The sequence below is a fragment of the Rhincodon typus genome, chromosome 21 (assembly GCF_021869965.1).
Source record: "Rhincodon typus isolate 14 chromosome 21, sRhiTyp1.1, whole genome shotgun sequence".
In the NCBI taxonomy this organism is placed as follows: Eukaryota; Metazoa; Chordata; class Chondrichthyes; order Orectolobiformes; family Rhincodontidae; genus Rhincodon; species Rhincodon typus.
Window position 1 is genome coordinate 10,728,209 of NC_063352.1, and position 12,917 is coordinate 10,741,125.

The 12,917-nt window shown below is 38.4% G+C and overlaps 1 protein-coding gene across 2 annotated transcripts in view; it reads right to left on the reverse strand.

Moving 5' to 3' along the window:
* Window positions 1-882: 882 nt before the first annotated feature.
* usp7 (ubiquitin specific peptidase 7 (herpes virus-associated)) overlaps window positions 883-12,917 on the reverse strand; it is a 92,519-nt gene continuing 80,484 nt past the window's right edge. For both annotated transcript variants that reach the window (XM_048609360.1, XM_048609359.1), the window contains exons 26-31: window positions 9,916-10,016; window positions 9,091-9,190; window positions 8,873-8,992; window positions 7,248-7,319; window positions 6,921-7,011; window positions 883-2,367 (exon numbers count right to left, since the gene is read on the reverse strand). In XM_048609360.1, the coding sequence (XP_048465317.1) occupies window positions 2,261-2,367; window positions 6,921-7,011; window positions 7,248-7,319; window positions 8,873-8,992; window positions 9,091-9,190; window positions 9,916-10,016 (591 nt within the window). In that variant the 3' untranslated portion in view covers window positions 883-2,260. The remainder of the gene's footprint in view (window positions 2,368-6,920; window positions 7,012-7,247; window positions 7,320-8,872; window positions 8,993-9,090; window positions 9,191-9,915; window positions 10,017-12,917) is intronic.

Sequence of the window (12,917 nt, forward strand, 5' to 3'; positions counted from 1 at the left end):
CATGCACAGTAGAAAGGTGAACTTCAGAAGTTCACCAAGGCTCCTTTGACAGTACTTTCTAAATCCACGACCACTGCCATTTCAAAGTACAAGGACAGCAGACAGATCAAAAAATACCCCCTGCAAATTCCTCTCCAAGCCACTCATCCTGATTTGGAAGTATATCACCATTCCTTCACTGTTGCTGGGTCAAAATACTGGAGCTTGCACCCCAGCACAGTGCTATATGACATGAATAGGAGCGGTTCAAAAAGGGTAGTTTGCAATCATCTCAAAGACAGTTGGAGTTGGGCAATAAATGCTGGCCAGCCAGCCAGCCAAACTGAATACCCTGAACAAAACACATTCTGACAAGTTAACTTTCCTGGTTTGATATTTAGTCAAACTAAGACAATTAGCAGTTTCTGCTGCATTGCTAGATACCATCTGCAGTCCAACTTATCAGCACCCTCTCTACACATGCTACTTAAAATTGTTCTTTCCTTTCTGAAGTTGATCTTCCCACATTTCAGTCATGAGTTCAAGACAAAAAGCTTCAACTTCACATTTTTTAAAAAAAAAAGTAATGTTTCAGTTCAGTAAATAGCACCATCAAGAATGCGGAGTTTGGCAAGTAATCACAAGCAGCCAACTGTGTAGAGAAACAGTTTAAGCATCGCTAGATATTAATATCTGTGACCCTATGCCATTACAAAAATAATTGGAGAAATAAAATGCTACTTGAGTCCATATTTTGGTCTAAATCTACTTTATAATGTTCACCATTACAAAAAATCTACAAATCTATCCGAACATACTTTTTCCAGATTGAAATGCTTAACCAAAAACAAAACCAACCAAAATAATCTTTGTGGATACACAAAGCAAATAAATACAACACAATTTTTATAGAAAATTTTATTCAACATACAACATTTTTCCAGCAAAAAGGCAATATACAGGAAAAGATTTCATACACTGCTACGTGAATTAAAAAGATAGGAAGGAAGAGGAAAAAAAGTTGTGAATTGCAGATTCTATTTCACTGCACTGAACTAGACACGCTGCTGCAATTAGCTTAAAAAAAAACAAAAACAGTCTGAAATAAAACTACACGCAATGAATATCAACATCAGTGACTTTACCTGCAGACTCCTCCATGGGAATTTATTCCTTCGAGTGTTAAATTGTACATGTTCATCATTAAATATACAATTTTTTTTGTATTTTTTAAAAATTTTTACAAAGTCAGCAGCTTACTACTTACGTTATTGAGCATGCCCTCTGTGCTAAAGGCTGTGTTTGTCATGTTATAATTTTTCACATCTCACCATGACAAAAGAGAACACATTCAGATTTTTCAACTTTGCCCTTTCCAGCCACCATTGTGTTTCAGAATTGTTTCCCACCGGCAGCACAGTAAACCCCACCTACTCCAGCCAGTTACCATTAGGAAGTACTAATGGCCATAGCATCAAAATAAAACAAGCATAGCCAGACCTACAAACTCGCACCAGGCAGGTTACAATGAGTACTGATTTATTATTATTGCCAAGGTGTTCTACAAAGAGTATGGGATGAACAAAAACCTGGATCATGTTTAAAAAAAAAAATCAAAGACCACATTCAGCGGGGAGAAAAAAAAATGCATCTCCTTAATATTAAGTGCCAACAACGTGCAAGATGTAGTACAGACACCATTTATTAATGCTGTGAAAGTTGGTGGTGTTTACAAATTCACAAAAATTTTGAATTCATCCAAACTACCTAAATAAAGAAAAACTATCCAAATGACTGTAAACATGAACATGCTAGCTGCTTCCAGTATTGTGAAATTTCCCAACACCTATAATGAGCAGCCAGCCAGAGATGTGAATCCTATGCCATCTGCTGTGGGTTATTCTAAAGGCATGGAACCATTTAGCAAATGACTAGCTGTTTCCTTACTACTCAGCTCCTTCGCTATGCTGCCACATTCCGGCCACAACACCTTTTCAACTTTAAATCAAGCAAGAATTCACATCCAACTGCATTGCTCTTCAAGAGGATAAAATCATTTCATCTTTCCATCTGGAAAATAGGCAGTCAATAGATAGAGAAGCCAAACTGAACAGCCTCAACAAAATAAAATTAGCATCAGCAGCAAATCCTGTCGCTGAAGACTTCTGACAAGGTGCATGTGTACCAAAGTTCATTTTTACTGTTGTTGAATGGGTGCACACACTGTCTTTTTAATTATTAACTTTTTTAAGACACAATCCTGACGAGTCAGGTACAAGTGTCAGTTGTGAATTTTGATCGCTTTTTCCAGGTATGCATAGCGACTTCTCTTTGGAGCTTTATTGAAGTGATCAAGCCCCAACCATGGCCTTGGCTGGGACATATTACCTATGAACAGAAACAGAAAAACGTTATAGATATCCTTTCATTAATACTATTAAGTATAACACTCATTTTAAAACTGTATTGTATGTAACTTAAATTGTACACCAAGAATGAAATGCAATTTGAGTGACAATATCCACAATTTTTATAGTCATTAAGTACTGCACCCCCTGCTAATTAAGGTGTCAGCAAGATCTTTGAACCACGAAAACCATTTGTGAGGAACGCTGCGCAAACTAAGCAAGGCACCTGGGGAGCTTCACATACAGCTGGTCCGGAAGTTTTTCAGTGTCGATTTTCTCCTATAGTAGTCGAGCAAACATTTGTAAAACTTCCATGATGCAGACTCCAGTTATGCACTATTGCATACTTCTTGAAAAAAAAATCCATCTGTTTCTTTCTGGCTATATCTCAAATAGGTAATTTGTATATTTCTCTTCCAGCATTGAAATCTGCTGTGGAACAATGGGTGTCAACAAAACCAAGCAAAGCAGCCAATTATTCATACCACATACTAGGAGATCCTGGGGACTACCTCCAAAGTAAAATGCATCCAGGGGATATCCATTGAACTTCATGGGAGTATTTGCAGAACAATGCGCATAGATATATTCCAACAGTTGTGTCAATTTAAAACCAAACCGTTGCACAATAAACTATCAAAAACAGTTGATGTGATCTATTCAGCGATTTGCAGCTGGCAGGCTTTTAGGTTAAAGCAGTGTTTGAATGGCAAAAGGTGCTGTAGTGAAGACAGTAGAAATTTGGATTAATTATATTACTAGCGGTAAGAGACCTAGCTACCAAATATGCTCTGTTTTAAAAAAAAAAAGTGATTTCACAATGGTATAACTTGGTAGCTATCAAAATACAGCTTTTATAGTTTTGTTGCTACCATTTCCTACTATGGAAGGATGACCTACTAATAACCCAAAACTTCAGCAATGCTCTTGTACACAAATGGGGCTCCTTAAACTGTAAACAGAAATTATATTTGCAGGTTTCTCACCAGTTTGGTTTGGAGACTCCAAACATGGTATGGGTTTCTGGGTCAAGTCTCCTGGCTGATAAAAATAAAAACACTCATCTTCACGATATCTGCTCTAAGAAACTTTTCAAAAGTTGAATATACTTTTCCAACATTTCACATAACTCAGTCTCATAGTTCCTTTCAGTAATTATCTCCTGAGCTTGAAATCAGTTGGTCAACCATAGCTGATGTCAAGCTGTCATCTGGTCAGGACTTCAAGTTGAAACATTGCCAGCATTCTTTGGGCATATAGTTCAGCATTTAATTTTGTCATTAACTGTTTCAGTGACTGAACTGAATAAACATTTCATGTATTATTGATCTTGATTCCAGAGTAAATATGCTGCCCCATTTTAATTCACTTATGGCATCATACTCTGTTTCGAAGTGAGATTTGAAACAATTTCTGCCAGCACTGTCCACTGCAAATTCCTATTGCCACATTTATAATAGAATGATACAAGCGTGCCGTAAGCTATAGGTATATCGTCCCATCAAGGGTGGTGCTATAACATTACAAATTTAAACTAGTACCCCAATATATTCCAGCTGACATTTCTTAACAAATAGTCTGCAGAATTTCTACCTGAAACTCCGTTAACCCTGTTTCTGTCAACAGATCAGCTCTCACTGCCAATACTATACATCATGCTTCAAACCATCCATTCATCAAGGGCAAGGCTTACTCAAATTTATTGTAATGACTGCATCAATATCCTAGCCTTATCAGAAAACTGGGTGGAGAAGTGTGATATCTTTCCACTTAATTATGCCTCCTAAGTGGCTACATATTTCAGCACTTTTCCTGGATTGGCATGACATGATCACCAGATCATACTTGGCTTCAACACCTAATCCTCTGGAATAAAACAAAGAAATGTAAATGCTGGAGATCCGAAATGAAGACAAGCTGCTGGTGGAACTCAGCACGTCTGGCAACATCTATAGGGAGAATTCAGAGTTAACATTTCACGTTAGGTGACTCATCAGAACTGAAATGTTCAGTTCTAATGTCAACAAATTTGTTACGTTAACTCTGCTTTATCCCGCCACAGTGCTGCCAGGCCCGAGTTCCACCAACAATTTATATTTTTGCACCTGATCTTCTGGTACTTATTCCTCCTGTCGGTATCCCACCTTGTTCTGCTCCTGTTTCCAAAATTCTAATCCTCTGCCACACTTCATCTCTCATGATCTTCCTTGCCCCATTTCAATTATATTGATCAATTCCTTGATCAGACACCATCCACATCTCCTATCCATGCTTCAACCTTGCCAACTTTTCCATCAGCCCTTCGATCTCCTAATTCATTTACAATTAATTTCAAAATCCACCACTATCTAAATCTCTGAACATCAATTTCCTCCTACAAGGCATTCAGGAACAAAAATTTTGACCAAATTTTTGATCACTGGATCTATCCTAATGTGGTGTGCAGTAATATCATATTTTGCTTAATATTGACACTGTGAAACACCAAGATGCTTAATGATGTTAAAGGTGGCAAGAAACAGAAGTGTTGCTTTAACATACAAGGAGCTTCATCAGAAAGTTCAGACGAAACCGGACACCAAGCCACTTAGGAGTTAGGGCAGGTGACCCAAGGCTTGGTGGAAGAAGTAGGATTTTACAAGGAACAACTCAAATGGAACAGCAGTGAGACCCCTTTGGTTTGGAAATTCAGAACCAATGTACTGAATCAGCAGCCATGAACTTGTATAAGTATTTTCAAACTGATATCAGTGCAGATAGAATTCATAGCAATTTCCTTCATTGTAAACAGGGTCAGATCAATCTGATCTTGCATTGGTAAGTCTTGGCATTGAAAAGCAATGCGAATTGTGAAATAGTGATTGTGAAATTGTGGAAAGTGTAGTTTTGTGCTTGGTTCATCTTCATAATCCCTTCAGCAATTCAACATTAATAGTATCTAGCATCATCTTGGGTCACATGTCCACCCAGGAAAGGCATTAGCCTAACTCCCAAATCTATATCCAGCACAACATTGTATAAGACACAAGGGTTTTGACCAATAAAGGAAGGAAAAATAATCTCTTGATGTAAGCATTAGCATCTTATTTTATTCTTATAATCACTTATAGAATATCTTGGCTATGTTGTAGCCCATGTCCAGAGTCCAGACCCCAGTTTTTTTTGGGGTTTAAAAAAAAAGGAGAAAGCATTTTGTAGAGAGACTGCTCTACATGGTTTATACAGCAAACAGATACTTTACATCCCAAACATCTTAGAAAAAAATTTGCGTTGCAGTAAAAGAACATAAGAACTAGGAGCAGGAGTAGGCCGTCTGGCCCTTCGAGCCTGCTCTGCCATTCAATAAGATCATGGCTGATCCTTTCGTGGACTCGGATCCACTTACCCGTGTTCTCACCGTATGCCTTAATTCCTTTATTGTTCAAAAAAAAACTACCTTTTTTTAAAAAACATTTACTGAAGTAGCGTCAACTACTTCACTGGGCAAGGAATTCCATAGATTAACAACCCTCTGGGTGAAGAAATTCCTTCTCAGTTCAGTCCTAAATCTGCTCCCTCTAATCTTGAGGCTATGCCCTCTTGTCCTAGCTTCACCTGCCAGTGGAAACATCCTCTCTACTTCTATCTTATCTATTCCCTTCATAATTTTATATGTTTCTGTAAGATCCCCCCTCAATCTTCTAAAGCATTCTAATTTCACAGAACCAGATATTACAGCGCAGGCCACTCAGCCTAAAGTGCCTGCACCAGCTCATTAAATAAGCTTCATTACCTAGTGCCAATTGCCTCCTTTTTCCATACCCTTGCACATTTCTATACATGTAATCATCCAATGCCCTTCTGAATGCGTCAATTGAACCTGCTTCCACCACAGTTCCATCCAGTGCATTCCAAAGCTTAACCACTTGCTGAATGGAAAGAGTTCTTTTCTCACTTCATCCTTGTTTGTTTTGCTGATCACTACAAAACCTATGCCATATTTGTTGTTAATAGCAATGCCTGAAATTTTGAAAAGTGTTTTGCAATTGGGTTTGTCATACATCATTGAATTATGAAGAGTCTTTTCCGAAGGAACTTGCATTTTAGTGCCTCATGAAACAGACGAAACGATTGAAACCATTACTTGTTAAAACCTGGTATCAGCTGTGTAACCGTACCCTGGTTTGGGATCACTTAACAGGCTCAGAGTTACACTATGAGATGACAGTTAATTTGAGTAGACATTCTCATGCACTCAGGTCACATGTTCACTTGTACAGATGCAATTTTAATGATCTTCAGTCTCACAAGAGCTTACCCGTCAACTGTAGGGAATCTGGAACTGGCCAGTCTTCTGCAAAAAAATTCACTTATATAAAACTCCCACAAAAAGGTAACCCTCACTGCTGTGTAGATTTTTTTGTAGAAAAAAAAAAACTTGTATTCCCACAGCTTATTTTTGTAAAAAACAGGAATCTATTCATGAACACAGTCAAAACAATTCCATCAGCATCAGTGTCAAGTAAACAAATTTGCAAATTCTTTTCTACTTACTGGGCTGTGGCTCAAAATCCTTCAGGTTGATTTCATATTCATCCTCATTTATGTACTGGTGCCGACCCATCATCACAATGGCAAATTTGAACTTGGAAAGAGAAATAAAGATTCACCAAAGGCCTTCCAAACAAGACGAGTGAACGTCGTACCAGATGAATGCACAGACTTGAATTTACTGTTTTTGCTCAAGATTAACTTTCTGGGTCTTTGAGACAGACTGATGAGCTAACTACAATGGATATTTTACTGCACTCTCACCTTATTTAAAGCAAATCTAATTCAAGCAAAATGCTCTCAAAAATGTCTAAAATTAGCTGCTTTTACCTTTTCAAATTCCTTCTCTTGAACTTCCAGCATGGCCTGAATTCGCTTCATAATTTCCCTGAAGGGTTCGCTCTAATAATTTAGAGAACACAGTACATGAACTCTAATCAGCCCCATGAACAAGACAAAACATTCTCAAACTTTCCTGTGCAATATTGGGTAGCTAATGTAAAGCCTCTATTTAAAAAGGGAAGTAGAGAGAAAACCCGGAATTATACACTAGTCAACTTGATGTCGTTAGCAGGGAAATTGCTACAGTCCATTATATCACATTTAATAGCTGAGCACTTGGAAAACAGCGGCAGGATCAAACACAGTCAGCATAGATTTACAATAGGGAAACCATAATTGATAAATCTACTGGAATTCTTCGACGATTTAATGCATACAGTTGATGATAGGCAGCCAGTGGATGCGGTTTACTTTGAATTTCAGAAGATTTTTCACAAAAGTACCACATAAGAGATTAGCATGTAAAATTAAAGCACATGGGACTGGAGGGTTATGCATTGAAATGGATAGGTAACTGGTTTGCAGTGACTAGTGGAGTACCACAGGGACCAGTGCGAGGACACCAGCTAGTCACAATATACATTTATGATTTAGCTGAGGGGACCAAGTGTAACATCTCCAAATTCACAGGAGACAAAGCTGGATGGGAAGGGGAACTATAAGCAGGGTGCAGAATCTTCAACATGATTTGGACAAGCTGAGTGATTGGGCAGATGCATGGCAGATGCAGTACAATGTCGATAAATAAGAGTTTTCACTTTGGGAGTCAGATTACCTGAATGGTTACATACTGAGAAATGGGAATGGGCAGAGAGACCTGGCAGTTCTTTGTAAACGTCAAAGGTAACCTTGCAGGTACAGCAGGCAGTCAAGGTTGCAAATGCTATGCTGGCCTGCATAGCAAGAAGCTAAGAGAGTGGGACTACCTTGCTATAACTATACAGGGTCTTGGTGAAACCATACTTAGAATATTGTGTGCAGCTTTGATTTCCTTATTTGAGGAAGGATGTTCTTGCCACTGAAGGAGTGCAGCAAAAGAACACCATTGATTCTTGGGATGAAAGGACAGACACGAGGAGAATTTGAAGTGGTGAGGATGAAATTGCTGGAGGTCTGAGGAGTGTTTGGTGTGTGTTGGGGTGGGGGTGGGGGGTGGAATCTCACAGAAACCTATGAAATTCTGATAGAATTCTGCACGTACCCTGTCCAGTCCTATGTCCCTAATGGCAGGGGGGCCCAGAACCAGGAGTCACAGTTTAAGGATGATGTTAACTGTTTTGGACGGAGGAGGAGAAATTTCTTCACCCACAGAGTGGTCAGCCTATGAAATGTCATTCCACAGAAAGCTGTCGGGGCCAAAACATTGAATGGTTTTAAGAAGAAATTGGATATAGCACCTTCAGCTAAAGGGATCAAAGAATACAGGTAGAAAAGCAGGAACAGGTTATTGAGTTAGATGATAGAAATGAATTGGTGGAGCAGGATCAAACAGCTGTACTCCACTCCTACTGTCTACTGTTCTGCACTTCAAAGGTCTGGAACAAGGTGATTCTCAAGAGCCAAACATTTACTCATAAAATACTGGGCAAACAGCATAGAATTAAACACTTCACCTGGCATATTCGCAGCAAAAACGGAATTCCGAAAGTGCCAAAAACCTCTTTGTGAAAGTGTGCCACTGGGATCAGCAATTCATTCTCTTTGTCCAGATCTACTTGATCTAATGGGACCTCCTGAAAAATATTCAAGAGACATTAAATTCCAGTTGGAAACTGCTAATTGAAAACATGGCAGTCCCACAGAATAGTCTGGCATTTAACTTATGACATACCTCTATCCTAAATGTACGGCTTGTTGCTGGAGATAAACATTCTAACAGTTCATCTTCCTGATGGACTCCAATTATTTTGTAGCTTACAATTTCCAGTAGTCTAAAAGCAAACATATATATGTTCATAATATAAATTCTGAAAAACTTTCAAGTTGTTAACATGTAATTTAAACTAGTTCTGCGTTCTAAAATGACCACTCCAATGCCAGAGTCCACAATGACCGACTTGCCAAACAACTGAAAATAGGTTGTCCGAAATCCAAACTCTCATTTTAAATCTATGCACTAGAAATGACACGTTGTACACTTTCACATATGGAATCAACTTGAACTGGGTAGCAGTTTAAGTACAAATCTAGCCGTAATCTAAATACTTGCACTGCTCATTCCCCAAAAGATTTACACTTAATACCCAAATATTGCACTCATCAGGCAAATACCTTAAAAGTTAAAGGCAATATCTTAATATTCCTAAAAATGTTGATGCCAATCCTCACCCAGCTTGGACTTAATTTGTAGGATTAGTGATTTAAGTATAACTGCTAAGTGCTTTTTCAAAATGATAGCAGTGCATACCATTAAAAAAAAACTTGTTAGCTCAAAAATAAAGCCTTTCTTGTGCATCCTGACACAACATACCGTGGGTTTTTGCTGACATTACATTGAAGGAAACTTAAAATCTTAAGGAGTTTAATGTGTATGCAATTCTGGAGTACATGTTGGAATAAACTTGCACACTACTACTCATCTGCACAACCTGTATTAATAGTGGAGTCATTACAACAAGTGGGGTCTGTGGAATAATTCAATATATAAAGTTGCTACCTTAGTTTACTGGATCCTTTTTCTGACAATTCTACAGCTTTCTTACATTCTTCCAGCAAGTCACGCACACAGCCATGCTTATCTGGATATAGTGTTATCTCCTGTAATAAAATAATTTGTTCAAATTAACTGAAATCATCTTACCATTTCACATCCAATTAGTGAGCAAGTGGAGAATGATTTGAACTAGTTCCTCAGCACAACAATTAGATGTTCATCACTTAATCACCAAAGTGAAAATTAAAACCAGTTCACTGGGTACTCTTATTTCGGGGTTATACTTTGGCAGTAGCTAAAAACTTTGTTTGTAATATTGAAAAATGACTAAAAAGGAAACAAGCACCGAGTCAAGTGCCCACATTTCTAGGTATGAAATGAGGGTTTCCTCTACGTAGGTAGATGATGCCTTGAGGTCTTTGTGGGTACACCCATACTGCAATGTTATGGTGAGCAGGGGATGTATTATGTACAGCCTCAGTCAAGGATGAAGAGCTGGTGGAATATATGTTGATGGTCTCGATGATGTAGATCTGGTCACTTGCCTTTATAGCAATAAAATGATACTGAAGACAACGAGAAAACAGTACAGTCATGGAACCCATGTTGGTCCAATAACCATAATATATAGAAGAGAAGAGATCAGTGCACTGAGCTGTCTCCCAACTTATTGTTCCATCTAGCTTGGACATAATCATTTTTGCACTCTGATTTAGTGGCAGTATGCATGCAACATACAGGTCAAAGGTAGAATTGTTACAAGGTGAATGAAACACCTATATATTGCACTCATGCTGAAATTGTGTTATGAGAAAAGACCCAATTTTATATTGTTAAAACTAATGTACGTATATGCAGTGGTAAAATAAATGAGCAGAGTCAGGAAGCAGTCCAATTCTAGACTCCCTCAATCCATAATACAATGAATTTCCGAAATAGCAGGAACTGCAGATGCTGGAGAATCTGCGATAACAAGGTGCAGAGCTGGATGAACACAGCAGGCCAAGCAGCATCAGAGGAACAGGAAGGCTGACGTTTCGGGCCTAGACCCTCTGAAGATGATGCTGCTGCTTGGCCTGCTGTGTTCATCCAGCTCTGCACCTTGTTATCTACAATGAATTTCCTTCTGCTTTTCACTACTTGTTGGTGTTGAATTCATCTCCTATCCGGAGGACAATCCTAATGGCAGTTTTACCATCATGGTCAACAGAAGGCATTACAATCAGAACTTGTTTTCTGAACATAGTGCTTAATGAGGAGCAGCAAATTTAATAAGAGCGAAGTGGAGATAGGCTTCGTTTTGAAACCAGAAACACTGAGTGTGACATTCCCGCAGTGAGATTTCATCGTGTTTTTGGTATTGTTTTATAGTAGTTTGTCAGGGGTTGGCAACCTGAGGAGTTAATCAATTCGGAAGAGAGTTACGTTGGTAACGGGAAGCAGAAAAAACTGCAGGGGAAACGAGAAGACAGTTGAAACAAAGTCAAACATATAACATACCTTGAATGCCAAAGGTCAAAAAGTCAAAAGTTAAGGGCACTCTACCTGAATGCAAATAGTATTCGCAACGAGACAATCTAAAGGGACAACTAGAGATAAATAGTTATGATATAATTACCATTACAGAAACATGGGCGCATGACAACCAGAACTGGAAACTGAATATTCAAGGATATTTGACGTCTAGGAAGGATAAACAAGGAAGAAAAGGAAGTGCAGTTCTAAATACAATGATAACATAAAATGGATTCACTGCAGTAGAAAGAGAGGATTGCAAATCAAAAAAATTGTGTGAAATCTATTTGGGTGAAGCTAAGAAACAGCAAGGCTTAGCTTATATTGGTTCTAATTATTTATAGACCAAACAGCAGTGCTGGTGTGGGGCACACAATTTATATCAGGAGACGAGAGAAGCTTGTAACAGGCACAATTACAGTAATCTTTGATAACTTCAATCTGTATACAGACTTAGTAAACTGAAAAAGCAGAAAAGCTATGGACATGGAGTGTTTGGAATGCCTTAAGCATAGTTTTCTAGTTTGGATCTCATTTGTCATGAAAAAGGGCTAATTAATAATCTTTCTGTAATAGAATCTTTACGGATGAATGCAACAATATGGTAGAATTTTACGTTGTGTTTGAAAACGTGTAGTACAACCTGAAGCAAGGGTGTTAAGTTTGAACAAGGGAAATAATGAAAATCTGAGCAACAAGCTGGCTGAGCTGGATTAGGCAGACATTAAAAAGCATGGCTGTACACAAGCAATGAACAGTCTTTAAAGAATGATTCCATAACTTACAGCAATTAAATGTTTCTTCTTTGTGCAAAAACTCAAAAAAAGGTCAGTTAACTGTGGTTGGCAAAGTTAAAGATTGTACAAGATTAAAAGAAAAGACATTAGTTAAGATATCTGAGGATTGGCAAATTTTTAGAATGTAAAGAATGTTTCCATAATTAGAAATCCAAGTGACTAGGTAGATTGAGGAGTTGAAGGAAATTAGTATTAATAAAAGCAGCATACTGGAGAAATTAACGGGGCTGAAAATTGCTATGCTCCCACAACCTGATAAACTACAACTTGAGTTTTGTAGGAGATGGTGCATTGATAATCATTTTGCAAAATTCCATGGATACTGTTTGCAAATGTCACCCCACGATTTAAGAGAGCAACACACCTGCCCCCACCACCCCGTTCTCCTCTCCATCCACACTCCCAGTACAGCACAAAGTCCCAAGTGGTCCCTCTTTTCCCCAATACCCACTAGACCCCCCACCCAGCCATACTCTTGTAACAATGTCACACCTGTTCTATGCGCACAGTGTGGAATATGCACATGAAGCTACTAAATGGGGTCTAGAACCTTATGCATGAACGTTTGAGTGAGCAAACATACGCAGTTGTCCCATAGTTCTGGTGTTAGCAGACACTGCCAATAAGGAAACTTTAAACCACAGTCCTATCACTTTACATCAGCACAAGGGAAAATGTTAGAAGCTACCACAA